The following is a 20,878-nucleotide window of genomic DNA, read 5'->3' on the forward strand; positions in this document are numbered from 1 at the left end:
TAAAGTATTATGATGTGATTATTTGTATTTGTGCAATAAAGAAGTAAAATATACAACTTTCCTTGTGCTGTATTTTAACACTTCAACATACAAAACAATACGCAACTTTACATTCCAATGTCGAAAGTAAAATACGTAAATAAAATACGAATTTCCCGATTTAATGACTGGGACTTCCCAAAGGTTAAGCAAAGTTAGTCAGGATTTCCGACTTTTAAAAATTAGTAGAAGCGAACAGTTCTCGTACCTGGGTTGAGGATCGAAGGTTTTGAAAAATTAATTCGAGAATAATATCTTATTAGTCGATTTTGTTTTCTTTGATACAAAGTATTCCGTATATATTTACAAATTCAATGAAATCCCGAAAATTCGTCTGTTTTAGATAACATACATTAACAAATCCGATCCTATTTACAGCGCATGTTGCTTTGACATTTAATCCGTTCATATATAAGTACTTATTTTCTTTGTTTCAACTGCAGTATAATTAACACTACGATTGTCATTGGATACACAGAGTTGAGAATATTCACAGTGCGTTTTCTCGAACATACCTGATATGCTCAGGTTGTTTCACTAAGTAAGTGTAAATCGCCTTTTTTTGTATTGGCCATGTTTATTCGTCAGAAGTAACTTTTTAAAATAAACACATGTAAAATAACTTTGACAAAGTATTTCTCCTGAAAGACAAGATGTTTTTACAAAATAATAGTACTTTTTAACGTTATGTGCAAAGTCTTTTGATAACATATAAGAAACATAAAGAATACGCAATCACTATTTAAAAATGTGATACAAGTGGCGATACATATAAAATGGATATGTACATACCGGGTAAGTATCCGTTTTATCTTACACACAAACTGTGCTTTTTATAATATTTTGGGAGATGAGAAACACGTCCCGTTTGAACAGATAATGTGCTATATTTGATTTGTTTACGCTTTGTTATATCACAGGATAGAAATCAGACACACCTGTAAAATATAACAGAACCCTCTTTGCGTCAGCTATAAAAATACAGGATACGTACCGTGTGATGCGCTGCATTGTTTAAATGTACGTTGATCCCGTAACACGTCTTACAACATGCATTATTACGTTTAGCGATGTGAAATGCATATGGAGTTTAAAACAACAAATCCGGAGGTGTACGTCAATTGTTGGGATAGGTATAACGAGAACTGAAAAACAAGACACCTGTCTTCAAGAATGTTGCCCAAAATAGGCAAGGGTAGGCAAACCATCTGGAAGGTGGACCACGTTGTTAATTTAGAGGATTTAACTTTTGTTATTCCGATCATTATATCTGTGGTCATTCTGATCGTATTTCTGCTGAGGAAATACTACAGATGGACGGTACCGTGCACGAGTTCCAATCGCCTCGAGGGCAAGACCGTAGTAATAACTGGTGAGCCGTGTTTGGTTGTTAATTTGATATGTTAGCCGATTTCAAAAGTATTGTAGTCATACCACGGCGATCCGGTACCTACTCACATTTTTCATGGCAATGCTGGATTTGTCATTACTAAGCTCGCATACGTATGCTATAAACTGACAGCGGCACAAATCGAATTACTCACCTTTGCAATTGTAAATTTTTATAACAAATTCTTTTGATTTGATAAGTCATGTAAACTATAACAATGTAAACGAAGCTTAGTATGCAGTGTCGATTGACTCATTTCATGACACGGCACAAATCCCCTCTAACTAAATACATAAAGGGACATTTTCACAGATTTGTGCATAGTTTGAAGTTTTTTAGATGGTCGCTTAGCGACCGTCTATGGTGGTTAGTCAAAAATTCAGGTCGATACGGCTTAGCTACTAGGAGCCCAATACCCGCTTACTACGCGTTTCCGCGCGAGAAAGAGTTGTATAATTTATGCAAGAGGTTTGAGTTCTCCAATTATATTCATTCACAAATGGAAACATGATATTAATATCGTGTTAAATGCAATAGTTTCGAACGGTGCTTTTATAGAAAAGAATCGATAAACAATGATCGTATTGTACGTGTCGCGGAGGAGATTGTTTATGAATGAATAAAATAGTCCACTTTCTGCAGCGTCTACATGACGTAGTATTTTTGCTCAGTCCATTCATAATATGAGGCTATTGATAGATGCGCCTGTCGATAAACAAAGGAAAGTCCACGGGCGATAACAACGCAATAGGTTACGCTCTCACATACACCTCAATGACGTAGTACAGGTCGTAAATTGAGGCTATTAATAGATTCGGGAAAAAGTTAACGCTTATTTATATTCTCAATTTATAAAACGTTGAACATAAGTTCAACAATAACTTCTGTGATACGATAGACAGAAATTTGAGTTAACTCCCCTGTGACACGAACATGGAAAAACTTGCTCGTCTTTAAAATATATTTATGTGAGTGAATAGTGATAATTCGGTGACTTTGGAAGGATACGTCGATTTGGAAAACACTTGGTAACCTTTTTGAACATTTAAATCTACTTATATACAAAGACAATAATCAGAAATATGGCTTTTAATATGTCGTTCGTAGTGTAAACTGTGTCAGGGGTGGGCGACGCCATTTCTATTCATGTAAAGTCGTATACGTGATCAGTAAAAGCACGAGGATATATGTATACAAAAGGAGATTAAGTGAATGTACACAGACTATCGCCAATTACGGTGACTATACTGCGCAAAATAGATATGGCAAACGTCGAACAACCAGTTAATCAACTCGACTCAACAGAAATCGAAGATGCGAATAAGAAACGAAAAGCAGCGAGTGTAAGCAGCGTGAGTGAAGCTGACACGAGTGTAGTAGTAGGCGAAACAAAACAAAAGAATTCGAAGCAGCGTAGAAAGAAATCAAAAATAAATCCAGTTAAGGAGGTTAAAGATACCAGTGAACAGAGTGATACAGAGGTAGAAGATGAAAGTAATTGGATGAGAAAAGAATTGGCGGAAATCAACAAAAAACTCAGTAATATGCTGACCAAGAATGATAGTGGGCTAAAAATCATGATGAGAGAACTAATTAAAGAGATGAAGGATGAACTGTTAAAATCAGTGATACACAAAATTGAAACACTTGAGGGCACCATTTTTGAAAAACAACAAGTAAACGACAAGCTCGCAAATGACGTTAAAAGACTAGAAGAAAAATTAAATAACGAAAAAGAAGAGAAACAGCAATTAAAAATGGAAATGACAAAACAACAATTAATACATGATGAAAAATTAAACGAACTCGAGCAATACAGCAGACGTAACAACATACGGCTATCTGGCTGTGTAGATAAAGAAAGAGAAACAGCTGAAGAATCTGTGAACATAGTATTGAAAACACTTAATGCAAAAATGCCGACAATCAAACTAGTCAAGGAAGACATTGACATAGCACACAGAGTGGGAAAGTTTGAACAAAATAAACACCGACAAATTATTGTAAAACTGCAATCCCGGATGAAGAAGACCCAAATAATGCGCGAAAAAAAGAACATTAAAGGCGAGAAGCTGTATATAAATGAAGACCTGACAAGACTTAACCAAGAGGTGTTTCGAAGTGTACGACTGAAGAGGAAAGACCTCATACAATCGACATGGACCAATGAAGGCAGCATAAAATATAGAGACTATCACGACCACGTGCACACACTACACTTCAGTAACTTCAAATACTGGTTGGAGTTACCATGGCCATAGAAGTCCACAGAGTAGTTTAATACTAAGTACAATTATATATATTTCTCTAGTTAAGAAATAGAATGCCTGTTTTTTTTTCTCCAGTATACACTCATGTTAGTTAAAAGCGTATTACATCAAGTTGTTTATACAATGAGAAACACTCAACACGTTTAAATAAATATTGTAACTAAGACAACAAATAATGTAAAATATTGGAATTATATGTAAGCTTTGAAAATTACAATCCCTTTATGACGATAAGAGTCTGTAGATGTTTTAATATGAAGGTACATACACTGTAAAAGTATACACTAAGTTAAAATTAGCATACTATACTTGCATCACGAGGCGAAATACACAGCTCCTTTTTTTTTAAATATATAAATCAAAAGTGTATGTTTTTTTAATAATAACACTAAATAAAAGCGTATTATTTTGTATGCAAAGTAAAATGGTGCACAACTAAAAGCAAGTAAGATTGAGGGTGTGCGGATGAATATGTTTGTGTTGTGTGTGTGTTTTTTTTTTTACCATACACCCCCAAGGATATTCTCACAATTTCGTTTTTAATGTGAGAGTAACCTTTGTTCGTTTATTTTTTATAGGGCGGGGGGGTGTTATTCATTTAATCTTAAAAATAAAAATATGCCTTTATAGTACATTAATTATATCTTACATTAATTTAACATATGTCCTTTATGAACCCTTAGTCAATCTCACAGTTTTTTTAATGTATTTGTTGTTGCTTTTTTTCGATGTGAGAGTGACAAATAGGGTTAGCATATGTATTTTGTTATACATTTTAATAATTGTGTGGATTTTTATAAAAACGCAAAGTTAAATCAATGACAAACTATTGAAAGGAAATGTAAATTGTAACATTTCCATCAAATGCGTATCTATGTATCAAAAGTATATCAAATTTGTATAATTGAGAATATAATGAATAGTACGTACCTTTAACTGTATATGATTTTTCTTTTGATACATCTGTGCTATGTTTAGCCTTTAGTTTAAACCATACTCTTAAAGATACCTATACTATATAGTACAATGTTGCTAAATTTATATAGTATTGCTTTAGCTGTGTTAACTTTTTTATTTTATGTGAATCTTAATCAAATATCTGTAATTGGGAAGATGTTATATAGTCTTTTTCTAATTGTATATGATGAAATTGTGTTTTTTTTTATACAAGTATGCTATTTTTTATTTTGATTTTTCGACTTTACTCAAAAAAATACCTTTATTGTGTAGTATACTAGTTCTAAGGTAATATAGTATAACACCTTAAAGAGTCCTTTTTTTTGGCTTTAATTTGAAATTAAAAAAGAAGATATATATAGATCATTTGCGTAAGAATAATTGTAAGCATGATGAATAACTTTTGTAGACATTTTATTGGTAAATTATTTCGTAATAAGTATATGTAATCTTGAGATACACAAGTTAAAAAAATAACACCAGAATGTTTACACAATAATAAATTATGTTACCTTTTTATGTGTACTAAACTAGATATAAAAATAATACTAAAACTGCGTTGAACACTCTGCTTTAGAAACTCTGCATAATAATATATCTACATGTATTGCATTTTTATGATTAATTGTTATTGTGATGTATATTTGCACAATGTAACTTATACCATCAATTAAGTACTTGTACTTGTACATACGATGTTACAATATCGTGATGTAATACCTTCTTTTAACAGAAAAAAACAACACGCTATTAACAAAATTAAAACAAGCACTGAACACATATTCAAAAAACAAATAGTCTAACTACATTGGCATTACAATTAATATTTTTTTCTTATTCACATTAACTACACATGATTATACACAAATTGATTGAAATGAATAGCTGGAAAATACTCTTGTATTAATAAGTAAAAAGCCACAACTGCGTGTACAGTAAATACTTACATGTATAGAAATAATGAATAGTAAAGGGTCGCTAACACCCTTGTTTGGAACGATTCTTTTTATAATATAACACGTCAACAAATAATAATTTGGTAGCACTAAAAATGAATCTTTTGACACAATTGAATAACTGGAAACTCTCTGACTGGTTCAAATCAAACTACTATAAAGTAAAATGGAAACAGTAATATTATCAATGAATGTTAAAGGTTTAGGTATAAAACAAAAGAGAAATCAAGTTTTCGAATGGTTAAGAAATAAAAAATTTGCGTTGTACCTATTGCAAGAAACACATTCGACCAAAAGCATAGTAGAATCATGGGAACGGGAGTGGAAGGGACAAGCCTATTTTAGTGGCACGAAATCAAACAGCGAAGGAGTAGCAATCCTCATTAACGATACACTGCCAGTAAAAATATTAAATTACAAAGAAATTATACCGGGTCGTCTTCAAGCCTTAACACTAGAAATCAATGAACAAAGTCTTACGATTATTAATATTTATGGGCCTAACAAAGACGACACCCTTCTTTTCAAAACTCTAGATAAATTCTTACAAGATACCAACGAAAATATTTTAATCGGGGGTGACTTTAATACTGTTATAGACACTAATTTAGACAAGAAAAACGGCCGAGCCGATACACATAAACATTGTCGAGATAACTTAAATAAAATTATAGACGAAAATAATTTAATCGATGTTTGGAGAATGCATAATCCTAATAAATGTCAATTTACATGGCACTCTAACGGTAAACCGACAATTTTCAGCAGACTTGACTTTTTTCTTATCACAGATACATTATGCAATATAACAAAAAATTGTATTATTCAAACAGGATATAAAACAGATCATTCATGTGTTATATTAAAAATGAATTTCACATCACAAAAACGGGGACCTGGTTATTTTAAAATAAACAACAGCCTTCTGTTAAATACCGAATATAAATCACTAATTAAAAACACATCGCAAGAAGTTTTAAACAACAATAAACACTCAAACGCAAACACTAAATGGGAATTGGTAAAAGGAAATATTAGAAATGCAACTATAAAATTTGCTAGTCAAAAGAAAAAAGAAGACAATAAACAAGAAAAAGAACTAATTCAAGAAATAGAAGCTCTTGAACAAAACTTGATACGTAAGGATAATATAGACACAAAAGAATTATCAAATAAAAAAATGTTATTGGATAATTTAAGAGACAAAAAAATCAACGGTATTTTACTGCGATCAAAAGCTATATACGTTGAAAGTAATGAAAAAAACAGTGCTTTTTTCGCAAACCTAGAAAAAAGACACGCAGAGAAGAAAACTATTAAATGTATAAAAGTGAATGATAAATTTATAACAAATCAAAATGAAATATTAACAGAAGAAGTGAAATTCTATCAATCCATTTATCAAAAACAGTATGATAAAACATCAAATATTGATTTCTTTAACACACCGATAAACCGCCTTAGTGAAAACAATAAAAATATATGTGAAGGTATCCTAACCGAAGAAGAATGTTATAATGCCTTAAAAGAAATGAAAAATGACAAGAGCCCGGGCTCAGATGGACTAACGGTAGAATTTTATAAAACCTTTTGGGATGACATTAAAAAAACTTTCATCGAATCAATAAACTATTCATTTATACACGGACATCTAACTGACTTTCAAAAACAAAGCATTATATCACTAATCCCTAAACCTAACAAGGATACCACTATTTTAACAAATTGGCGACCAATATCATTACTTAATGTAGACTACAAAATAGCTACAAAAGCCATCGCTAATAGAATTAAAAAAACGATATCCTCAATAATAGCACCTTCACAAACAGGTTTCATAAAAGGGAGATATATTGGGGAGAATGTCAGACTCATTTTCGAAATAATCGAATACCTTGAAAACAAACAAATACCCGGTCTTTTATTTTTTTCAGATTTTGAAAAGGCATATGATACTTTAAATCATGAATTTATGTTTAAGTGTCTACAGCATTTTAATTTCGGCGATGATCTTATCCGTTGGGTAAAGCTGTTTTACAATGATATAAGTAGTATTATTATGAACAATGGATACATGTCGGAAAGTTTTAAGATAAAAAATGGCGTTAGGCAAGGTTGCCCTCTCTCATCGTCCCTGTTTGTAATATGTATCGAAATATTGTCTAATTATATTGAAAAAGACCAGAACATTAGGGGTATTATGGTAAATAATATAGAAATAAAACAGTCGCTCTTCGCAGACGACGCAACCTTTTTCAATAACGGTGAACAAAACTCTTTTGAAAATTTGGTCAATGTAATAACACAATTTGGGAAAACATCTGGATTAAACCTTAACAATTCAAAATCAACAGTTTTAAGAGTAGGGCTTTTCAAGAATACTACAATCCGGTTTTGCAATGATCACAAATTTATTTGGACATCAGAATCTGCAAACACTCTTGGGTTATCCTTTTATAATTGTAAAATAAAAAATATGTCCATGAACTTAGAACCAAAATTATGTGCATTCAGTAATTGTCTTAAACAATGGCACCACAGAAAATTGACCTTACTAGGGAAAATTACAGTAATAAAAACATTCGCACTACCAAAATTAGTATATCCATTCACTGTATTACCAAACCCTCCTCAACACACCATACAAAAAATAACTAAGGAAATTTTTAACTTCTTATGGGATGGTAAACCCGACAAAATAAAACGCAGCAAAATAATAATGAATTATACAAATGGAGGCCTTAAATTAACAGACATTGAAATGTTCCTAAATTCTATAAAGGGGTCATGGGTTAAACGACTGCTTACAGAAAATAATAGTATGTGGAAGTGTATATATGATACAATCCTACAGAAATACGGAGGAGAATTACTATTTGAATCAAATTTACAAACTAAAGATATTAAACGTATATGTAAAGACAACGAATTTTTAAAAAACATAATTCAAGGATGGAATACATGTAAAAATTGCTATAAACACAACTTCAGCAAACATATTATATGGAATAATAGTAAAATACAAATTGAAAATAAAACTTTGTACTGGAAAGATTGGCACGACAAAGGAATCGTATTTGTCGATCAGTTAATTGACTTTCGCGTGAAGAAATTTTATAGCTTTACTGACTTCAAATATATCTTTAATGCATCAGACAATGACTTTCTTAAATACAATAGTCTTATAAATAACATACCAAAAGACATATTGGAACTTGTAGATGAGCGTTTTATAACAGGATCAAGGAAAAAATCATTACTAGATATAATCAAAACTTCGTACCAACCAAATAAATTTTTATACAATCTTCAGCTATCTGAAATAAAAAATACAAATTCGAATGCGGAAAATAGATGGCAAAATATTTTTCAAAATAAAGAGTTAAATTGGGCAAAGATATACACGCTAGTGTTCAAAACTTGTACGGACACAAATTTAAGATGCTTCCAATATAAATATATTATGCGTTTAACAGCTACAAATACATACCTCTTCCGGTGCAAACTAACTAACTCTAACTTATGTGATCTGTGCAATGAATACGATGAAGATATTGAACACTTGTTTTGGAAGTGCCGGGTAGCACAACATTTATGGAACAGATTAGCGGACTACATGTATGATAAAGGCATTTTATTATATTTTAACTACGAATTAATTTGTTTTGGACAGATGGAATATAATAAAAACATGCAAACAATTAATTTCATCATTTATTTAATGAAATATTATATATTTAAATTGAAAACAATGCACCAACCATATGATTTCAACAATTTCCTTACATTCCTAAAATTACGCTTTGATATAGAACAAGAAATAGCCCTAAAAAACGATAATCTTGAACAATTTAATACAATTTATCAGAGATTACTTGACGGTCAGTTTTGAGCTTCCAGCTTCTCCTTTTTTATACTTCTTTCTTACTTTTTTTTTCTTTTGTTAACTCTTCATATTGCAAAAAGACATAAATAATAACCTCTGGTTAAACCACAATTATCACTAGTGTTCCATGCGGAGTGGGTATATTTTGAAGAAAAAATATTTAGAAAAAAACAATAACATTCTATTGTACGTGCATATGCACCCATAACTGTATTGTTATCTTCTTGAAGGAAAAAATGTTTGCAATGTATGTACATGTATAATGTTTGCTTTTTTTTTAGTTATATTAAATAAAAAAAAAAAAAAAAAAACGATAGACAGAAACAAAATAATGTTTCATAATCGCTAAACCCGAATATAACAAACAATGTATAATAATACGAATGAACTGTTTCGTAACCTCGTTCATGCTACTTCAGCGGGTATTTCTGTAAAACGTTCTTTGGTTCTCAACAGATAGCGGCGATCTTTTGTATTTACGGGTGCTAGCAATAACGCAATAGTAGAAGGTTAGTAGAAGGTTTAGCTTGTTTATATTCACAGTTCTCAATACATAGACAGTAGGATATGAGTTCATCAATAACTACAGGCATACTAAAGGCAACCTCAAAAATGCTTTATAATCGCTTAAACCGAAAACAACTAAATATATTATATTAAATATATTTATAACAATAAATATCTTTTAAAAATGAAGTCGGCGTATACGCTGACTTTGAAATAAAGTTTGCAATTTACTTTTCTAAATAAATAAATACAATTAAACAAAAGTTAAACTATTGTGTTGTGTTTTTCACTTGTAAGTTGCATATTCACCGCATGAAATGTGTGTTAGCATTGTCAAACCACACATTAGTGTGAGTAGATAAAAAATATACTACGGGAGAGCACTTCATATGTGTCCTCATATGTCTTGTTATGAGTATCTTTCTTCACTATCGAAATATATCGTATGTTGATATTTGATTTAAACGCAGTTTTCTTTCGACACATTTAAATCACACGTCAATAGCGCCGTCGTGCGAAAATGGGTCTTATGCGTTTCGACAAGCGTTTGTTAAACCCAACATGTGCTTTTGCGCAGTCAGGCCATAGGCGATTCTGTTCGCTATAAAATCACTCAATATGTTATGTTTCTCCTTACCAGAAGGAGAGATAGCTGAGTGGGCTATTTATATGATGGGCGCATATGGAATAAGACCCATTTTCGCATAACGAAGGTCATTACAAATCTCATTGCGGATTGAAAATGCCACATTTAAGAAAAATGCGTTTTGATACGAAATTGAATTCAAAATAGCAAACTTGTTAATAATGGCAGCCTATCCACACATTAAGGAATGATTTCCAGACGTGCTGACCAAGTACGGCAAACATTGTTGTATGATAATTAGACGATTTTCTCTTATCGTGACACTATACTATTTCGCTAATGATTGTTTTCTCATCTTGAAGGCGAAAGTGAAATTCTGCGAGATGGATTGTAACGCGTAATTGTAACAGGGCCACAATTTGTGTCGTTTGAGCATACAGAGAGTAGTCCGGAATTCCACTGAACAGTGCTACATCCTTTGAATTGAGCACATACGCAGTGATGTAGCAAAAATTCAGAGGTTGTATCTCGAATCAGCTTATTAAATATTCGAAAATATTCATGCGTGTCTGTTGGCGTTATGTAAAAGTCACTAAGATGAAAACTGAGTAAAACAGCTACGCCTAAAAGCGCATTAGTGCTCTATACGTATGTTTATGTCAGCGTTGTTGACACCGTGTGAACTGCTCGGGTAACAAGTAAAGCATAAACAGCAATGTTTATATACTTTTATTCCTCCATATACAAGATATGAAGATTATTGTATATTTTAAATTTGTATATGATGTCAAAAAAAGTTTTGTACACGGAATTTTCTTTATGAAGTTATATTCTTAGTTATTTGATATTAGAACAAATATTCCTTTAATATGATGGTGACTGCAAATTTTCTTTATATTAAGTTCTCATTACCATTTTCATCATACTTTCTATGCTTTCAGAACGTCCAAAAAGCATGTTGTTTTTATGTTGTCTAAGTTATTTCTATGAAATAATAAGGATAATAAAAAGTGCACACAAAACTCGACCCGTGCGCTATGACACACACTTTATAAAGTTGAATGGCGTGTGTTCATTTCAAACTTGCGATTGATTTTGAAAAATGAATTGCGTGTTTAATTATGCAATAGCGAACATCTTCAGCGCCTTCAGCGCTTTGATGATTAAATGCTTTAAAGTAATACATGTTAACATTGGAACTAAAGAGTTAAATATAAACCAAAAAAATAAAATAAAGAAAGAAAAAATAATAATCCACACATGGGCTCGAAGCACTGACCCTTAAAGTAAAAGTCTAGCGCTAAAACCGCTCCCCCATAAGTCCGAGCAAAATAAAATATGTTGATTATACATTTCATTTGCATAAGCAATAACTGTAATGTCACAAAATATAACAATAACAACAGAACTTTCCAAATTATACAATCGTTGCGCGTTTGTAACACTTAATAATTTTCAGAGGTTTTTTATCGTCAAAAGATGCATATAATGGACATTTTTTAATATCTTTTTACATTTGTGGATTCAAACAGTATTTGTAATTAAATGCACATTTCCATACCGGCATGTCGTTGAAAGGTAACTATTTAAGCGTTGCTAAGACATGTACTCAGATACAACGTGACTAAGACATGTACTCAGATACAACGTGACTTAGACATGTACTCAGATACAACGTGGCTTAGACATGTACTCAGATACAACGTGACTTAGACATGTACTCAGATACAACGTGACTTACACATGTACTTAGATACAACGTGACTTACACATGTACTCAGATACAACGTGGCTTAGACATGTACTCAGATACAACGTGGCTTAGACATGTACTCAGATACAACGTGACTTAGACATGTACTCAGATACAACGTGACTTAGACATGTACTCAGATACACGTGGCTTAGACATCTACTCAGATACAACGTGACTTAGACATGTACTCAGATACAACGTGACTTAGACATGTACTCAGATACAACGTGACTAAGACATGTACTCAGATACAACGTGACTTAGACATGTACTCAGATACAACGTGACTTAGACATGTACTCAGATACAAAACCGAATATTGGAACCTCACTCTGAGACGCCAGACTTAATGCATATCCACAAGTTACTCTGAGACGCCAGACTTAATGCATATCCATAAGTTACTCTGAGACGCCAGACTTAATGCATATCCACAAGTTACTCTGGGACGCCAGACTTAATGCATATCTACAAGTAACTCTGGGACGCCAGACTTAATGCATTTCCACAAGTTACTCTGGGACGCCAGACTTAATGCATATCCACAAGTTACTCTGGGACGCCAGACTTAATGCATATCCACAAGTAATTCTGGGACGCCAGACTTAATGCATATACACAAGTTACTCTTGGACGCCAGACTTAATGCATATCCACAAGTTACTCTGGGAAGCCAGACTTAATGCATATCCACAAGTAATTCTGGGACGCCAGACTTAATGCATATACACAAGTTACTCTTGGACGCCAGACTTAATGCATATCCACAAGTTACTCTGGGACGCCAGACTTAATGCATATCCACAAGTTACTCTTGGACGCCAGACTTAATCATATCCACAAGTTACTCTGGGACGCCAGACTTAATGCATATACACAAGTTACTCTGGGACGCCAGACTTAATGCATATACACAAGTAACCCTGGGACGCCAGACTTAATGCATATACACAAGTTACTCTGGGACGCCAAACTTAATGCATATCCACAAGTTACTCTGGGACGCCAGACTTAATGCATATCCACAAGTTACTCTGGGACGCCAGACTTAATGCATATCCACAAGTTACTCTGGGACGCCAGACTTAATGCATATCTACAAGTTACTCTGGTACACCAGACTTAATGCATATCCACAAGTTACTCTGGGACGCCAGACTTAATGCATATACACAAGTTACTCTGGGACGCCAGATTTAATGCATATCCACAAGTTACTCTGGGACGCCAGACTTAATGCATATACACAAGTTACTTTGGGACGCCTGACTTAATGCATATCCACAAGTTACTCTGTGACGCCAGACTAAATGCATATCCACAATTAACTCGGGGACGCCAGACTTAATGCATATACACAAGTAACTCTGGGACGCCAGACTTAATGCAAATCCACAAGTTACTCTGGGACGCCAGACTTAATGCATATCCAGAAGTTACTCTGGGACGCCAGGATTAATGCATATACACAAGTTACTCTGGGACGCCAGACTTAATGCATATACACAAGTTACTCTGGGACGCCAGACTTAATGCATATCCAAAAGTTACTCTGGGACGCCAGACTTAATGCATATACACAAGTTACTCTAGGACGCCAGACTTAATGCATATCCACAAGTTACTCTGGAACGCCAGACTTAATGCATATACACAAGTTACTCTGGGACGCCAGACTTAATGCATATCCACAAGTTACTCTGGGACGCCAAACTTAATGCATATACACAAGTTACTCTGGGACGCCAGACTTAATGCATATACACAAGTTACTCTGGGACGCCAGACTTAATGCATATACACAAGTTACTCTAGGACGCCAGACGTAATGCATATACACAAGTTACTCTGGGACGCCAGACTTAATGCATATCCACAAGTTACTCTGGGACGCCAGACTTAATGCATATCCAGAAGTTACTCTGGGACGCCAGACTTAATGCATATCCACAAGTTACTCTGGGACGCCAGACTTAATGCATATCCAGAAGTAACTCTGGGGCGCAAGACTTAATGCATATACACAAGTTACTCTGGGACGCCAGACTTAATGCATATCAACAAGTTACTCTGGGACGCCAGACTTAATGCATATCCACAAGTTACTCTGGGACGCCAGACTTAATGCATATCCAGAAGTTACTCTGGGACGCCAGACTTAATGCATATACACAAGTTACTCTGGAACGCCAGACTTAATGCATATCCAGAAGTTACTCTGGGGCGCAAAACTTAATGCATATCCACAAGTTACTCTGGGACGCCAGACTTAATGCATATCAACAAGTTACTCTGGGACGCCAAACTTAATGCATATCCACAAGTTACTCTGGGACGCCAGACTAAATGCATATCCACAAGTTACTCTGGGACGCCAGACTTAATGCATATCCACAAGTAACTCTGGGACGCCAGACTTAATGCATGTACACAAGTTACTCTGGGACGCCAGACTTAATGCATATCTACAAGTTAATCGGGGACGCCATACTTAATGCATATCCACAAGTTACTCTGGGACGCCAGACTTAATGCATATACACAAGTTACTCTGGGACGCCAGACTTAATGCACATCCACAAGTTACTCTGTGACGCCAGACTTAATGCATATCCAAAAGTTACTCTGGGACGCCAGACTGAATGCATATCCACAAGTTACTCTGGAACGCGACTTTACGCATATAGATTTTGCCGGTGTTCACAGAGACCGGCTCAACAATAAAGCATCGGTAAGTGGTTTAACTGTCACTGGAACCTTTTTTTGTTTTTCAAAAAAAATCATTGCAAAGGAAAACCGGCTACAAGCGAAAAAAAACGACTGATAATCAATCGTTCTGCGTTTAAGATAGACGTTCACATATATCACGGCATTGCAGTGAAATTAACACTTTATAATGGTTGAATGTTTGCATCGAATACGAGAAAGTGACTTCCCTCCTCAATATTAAACATCATTTACGTTAGCCTTCACTTAATATATTGAACTGTTTGTGTTCTGCTCTGTTAACGAATTCTTAACAAATGACCAAAAAAATCATTTAAATATTCGGGTATATTTGCGGTATCATTTGCGTCATTTAATTGAACAATTACAACGGTCGACAAAGGACAAAACCTGTGTTAGACAGCTACGCCGAACAAATAGTGAATTCAAAATGAAGTTGGTTTTTTTAAACAAAGTAAAAAATATTACAAAAGGGTTGCACTTAAAAGATATTCAAAATACATTTGAAACTGCTAGGCACTCCTTGACAGTGCTCTTGGTCGATGGATAATTGATTATTAGCGTTAGAACATAACACTTCATTTCTGCAAAACAAATGCCAAATGATGGAAATACATAGGCCATATAGCATATTAAGCAACCGTATCGTTAGATTGGTAATGTGAATCGTCTTAATACTCCTAGAGTATGTCACTGCAAATAGTTATAATTATAAAATACACCAACTGGCATTTTGCTAACCCAATAAGTGAATACGCATGATCATCTTTGAAAGATATTTCTGTTATTTTCCTTGGAAACGAAACAATTCTTTTCAACAGGTCCCATGTTTTGTTAAAGAACACTGACTCCGTCACATGCAATTGACATTGATTTACAAGGGCCTGACAATAAGTGTATGCTCTATGGATATTGTATATACAGTTGCATCAAAATCAGGTAAGTAGTTTCAGAAATCACAAAAGAACCGGATGGTCGGATGGACATCAATAATGATGGATACGATAACAACCGATCAAACACAAATGCAGAAAAATTTGAAAAGCTGTGAATGAATGCCTGGTACTCTCTCAAACGATGCATTATACGACAATAAAGTATGGGGACCTCGAAAACAGTTCAATAAAAGAAATGTGTAACACATGTTTGCGATACATTCAGTTTATTTAAAGGAATGTCGATTGATCTCTGTCTTTCAGCATTTTATACAAAAGCTGGGCTCATTATTTCCCGTCAAGTTTTGTTTTGTGTGCAACACAAGGTAACTTATGACAATAAACGATCTCGAGTCCGTTCAGATGCTCAATGTTAATGACAGAGTTCGCCAGCTCAGGTTAAATCGTGTTTTTAATATCTACAATGGTGAGGCCCCCAAATATCTTGAAAAAAGATGTAAAAATATCATCATTTCACTCCAGAACAAGATTTAGTACACATAACTTAAAAGTCCCACTATCGTCTGGCTCTGAATCTGGAAATTTTTATTCCACGTCCATACATGACTGGAATGCTTTGCCAAATAACATCAAAGATATCAAATCAAAGCAGGGATTCCAACTTGAAGTTAAACGGTACTTAAACAAGTCTGCACGCGATAGAGAAAATTCTGACACTTTTTATAATTAAAAGTTGTATATAATGTAATTATTGCTATTTTTAGTCCATTCTTCTGTGATAAATGTTCAGGTGCAGGAATAAGGTGTCGTCTAGTCTTAATATTCTTTTAATTCTTAAACAATGATCTATTTTTAATAAACAGTGTTATGTGCTTAAATATTATTGGTAGCAAGGTATGATATGGGTGTGCGTGTGTGACCGTCCGTACCGCACCTGTATCTGCAATGCGTCTCCTTCATTTTTAGTAGGTGATTAATAACTTTCTAACACAGTTTTGTAACATTTAACTTATTGCATGCTTAAGATAATGGACCCGAATGGAAATAAATACTTGTACTTTATTGGATTATCCCAGGCCTGCAAGATCAATATACCCCGGTATATTTGTTTGCTGTTATCTCTTAACCATATTTGTTTATTATATGCTCTTACCTATATTGTACGCAAAAACGTACCTTGATCGTGTACCTGAATATATTTGAACTTGAACTTGAATGGCGGCAATTAGGTGGAGCTGGGCCTGAATATTCATTGTAAGTTAGACTTTATACCGTCTCAGATTGGATTTGTAAATATAACTGTAAGTTCTAAGCATTAAATTTTCTTAGAATCATTAACGCGTTTCAGTAAAAACTTTGAGTTGTTGTGGCGTTATTTATTTTAATATATTCGTACAATAAATTTAATTGCAAATTTTCTTTCAGTCATCTGTTGCTGCATTACATGTTTACTTTTGTGAACATGTAATATAAAGCTTCATAATTCCCATGGTTTCGTGTGACGTGTTCAGGCGTGTGTGCTCCAAGAAACAGGCTTCTGCAAAAACAGGGCCCGATATGTTTTGCCAAATATAATACTCTTTTATCTGATGCTATATCATACTTTCTTGCATGTAGTACATCTCGGATAACATTCCAAAATAATCCTTCATGACACTGACAGCTAACAAACAACATCGGTGCTAGGACATACTTGCTCATTAGAGTCGCGTTCTGAGAAAACTGGGCATAATGCATAAAGCTTGTGCGTAAAGTGTCGTCTCAGCTTAGCCTGTGCTGTCCGCACAGGCTTATCAGGGAAGACACTTTCCGCCTTAATCGGATTTTTGCTAAGAAGAGACTTCATTTTAACAACAAATTTCATAAAAGCGGAAAGTGTCGTCCCTGATAAGCCTGTGCGGACTACACAGGCTAATCTAAGACGACACTTTACGCACATGAAGTATGATCAGTTTTCTCAGAACACGACTCATTTACAATTCCTATGCAAAAATCGGCACATAATCTTACCACGCTTGAACAATGTGTTTGTTCAGTTGATAAACTAACCTGTTGTTTACCGAACAGCGACGCATTGTTATATAAGCTCAAACAAAATTGTTATTATTTTGGCACAGCTTGGGATACACACACACATATATATATATATATATATATATATATATATATATATATATATATATATATATATATACCAATACATAGTGCCAGTTACGCGGTCTCTGTAGTTTTCAGACTGTACTTACGAGGTCAATATAAAAAACGGGGTCTATATACAACCCCGCAATCTAGGCTCCTTTAATTACTATGAGGGGGGTGTAGGGGAGGTAATGCAATCAAATCTCACAATAAGGTCTTAAATCGAAAACCACAATCAGGTCTGAAATTGAAATTGTATATACCTCGCAAATAAGTTCGCTATATATTTCCTTGTATAAGACGTTAAATAAATGACGTATTTATATACAATAATAATAGTAGGTACCCCTATATACCTTAATTCGTGTTTATATCGGATAAAAAAGGGTATGTAGATACATGTATTTAAAGTGGGCACCCCATAACCTATTTCTAAATCAGAGACCCCGTAACTGGCCATATGTGTGAATATATATATATATATATATATATATATATATATATATATATATATATATTAATTACTTTATATAAAAGTAAAATAAAATAAATAAAATAAGCCCTAATAAATATAACTAGTACATTAAACGTTTAAATTAATAAAAGACAAATGAACTTTAGATGTCACGAGATCAATCATGTATATTTAATTTAATTTTAGAACGAAACATAACGGTATTAAATTGTCTATAACTTGATTATAGGTGAACATGGTTTAATACCTTCACCTTATTCGTTTTAGTGGTAAGAAGCCATAATGCAAAACACTGGTTTTGATCGGATGGAACAAATGAATCGAATAATGAATTAAATGATTCCAACATACGTCTTTGCTCTACGGAACTCACAGAGGGAAATATACGGATTATATATATATATATATATATATATATATAATATTTATACGAAAATGAGCACATAATCGATATATAGAAAAATGCATGCGTTAGTGTGCATATGTTTATATAAATTTAATGCATAAACTCTATTAAACTAATGAAGATTCGACGCCCTAATGGTTAAATATTGGTGTGCATGCGATATTTGCATAAAGGAACAAAACTGCCACTATACACAGGTATATTTATATAACCCACCTAACCAATTACTTTACTGTTTGAAGAATCGACTTATTTGAACATCACGAATAAACAGCCTACTGTTCAAGCGTCGGACATTTAGCACATTCATTAGCTTGTTACTCATACTTTCCGGAAAAAAAAACAAAAAATGTGTGAATACATCAGCGGTGTAATACTAGCATTAACGTGTTGCAATATACATGTATTACATTGTGAAAGCTAGAGTATTTATTAATTTAGGTTTGTGTTACATTCGAAAATGATGTTAATTTGCATAACTGAATTAAAAAACATATCATACATATGTTGCCTTTGATTCAGATACGATAGTCTCGAAAACCTATTCACATGAGCTTAAACTTCACATGCACCAGCAGGCGGGAAACCAACAATGCGGCTCATTATTTAACACTTTACTAGGAACCAATTGCCAATCAGCGAGACGAAAAGCACATGTCCTAGACAAGGCACGTGCATTGAATACCCGTGTTATACAGTTATTAATGACTTACGAGTTTGCACATAGGCCGTTCACAATTTACCCATTTATGCCCAGTGGACTCTCCCACCCTTCTAAATTGGATCAATTTATTTCCAAAATTAGGGGTGTCAAGTATATTTATTTCTATATTTAGAATATTCCATAAAGAAATTCATTTAAGCAAACAGCGCAGACCCAGATGAGACGCCGCATTATGCGGCGTCTCATCTGGGTCTACGCTGTTTGCAATGTCCTTTTTTCAGGACGCTAGGCATAAATGGGTTAATAACAAAATGCAATTAAAATGTGTACACATAAAATGATAGCGTTACGTGCCAAGAGTACCCGATATTTTCAAAGGAAGCATGCTGTCATCGTTTTTCAAATAACCTTTGCACCTACTCATGTTTTATGGGCATGACGGTACGACTATTTTAATTTTGATTTTTTTTTATATGAATAAACACATATTTTCATCTAAATAGTATTCGGATGTGGACGTGAAAAATACAACGCATTTTAACCAGTTGACAGTTTTGGAAAGTATTAACGATATTTGAATGTGAAAATCTACTATTGATTATGTCTACCATATCTAAAACTTTTGATCTACATAATTTTCTAATAAATATATAAAGATGCAAATCAAAAACTGTTGTTTTAAATATATTAAAATGGTGTTAGAAAACGTGCAATTTTGCTCGTTTTTCCGCTTCTATTAGAATCTCTGAGACTTATTTGTACGGGAATGTTGATGAACATCACACGGTCATTGCCAAAGCAAAAACGTGTGTTTCTCGGAGAGGTCAGTTTATTTTTTATCAGTGCATATTTGAACGTGTGTATGTGTGTTCAACAGCAGAGTATACTATTGAGTGTCAACGCCATGTGTGCGTGCTGTTAATTACAATTATTATTCAATATCTTTCAGCAGTACACACGTATATGTTGTTGTTATTAAGCGTTTAAAGGTGTCATGTTTTACAATATTGACTACAAAATATACAATGTCCGACTAATTCAACATAAGTGGCTCTTTTTAAAATATAGGAAAATCCATTCATGCCGGTAAGTCGTTTATCTCTTAAAAAATTCCGGAATAATGGTAATCGCTTGTGCGTGTACGTCTTCTTCGGTATGGGAAACTAATAAAGCAACGTAATTTGGAAACGTTTGACTCTTGTTTTACTGATATTTATCATGTTT

The 20,878-nt window shown here is 33.8% G+C and overlaps 1 protein-coding gene and 1 long non-coding RNA gene across 3 annotated transcripts in view; one reads left to right on the plus strand and one right to left on the minus strand.

The window, feature by feature from the left end:
- The window catches only part of LOC127861788 (uncharacterized), a 39,767-nt gene extending 38,854 nt beyond the window's left edge, over nt 1-913 (minus strand). The window contains exon 1 of the long non-coding RNA XR_008040320.1: nt 832-913. This is a non-coding gene — a long non-coding RNA (uncharacterized LOC127861788). The remainder of the gene's footprint in view (nt 1-831) is intronic.
- The window catches only part of LOC127861773 (retinol dehydrogenase 12-like), a 34,659-nt gene that overhangs the window by 4,236 nt on the left and 9,545 nt on the right, over nt 1-20,878 (plus strand). The window contains exon 1 of one of the 2 annotated variants that reach the window (XM_052400463.1): nt 1,052-1,411. The exons of the other annotated variant lie outside the window; for it this stretch is intronic. Within the exon in view, the coding sequence (XP_052256423.1) occupies nt 1,213-1,411 (199 nt within the window). The 5' untranslated portion in view covers nt 1,052-1,212. Of the gene's footprint in view, nt 1-1,051; nt 1,412-20,878 lie in introns of those variants that run through there. 2 annotated transcript variants of the gene reach the window in all.

The sequence above is a fragment of the Dreissena polymorpha genome, chromosome 1 (genome assembly GCF_020536995.1).
Source record: "Dreissena polymorpha isolate Duluth1 chromosome 1, UMN_Dpol_1.0, whole genome shotgun sequence".
Lineage (NCBI taxonomy): Eukaryota > Metazoa > Mollusca > Bivalvia > Myida > Dreissenidae > Dreissena > Dreissena polymorpha.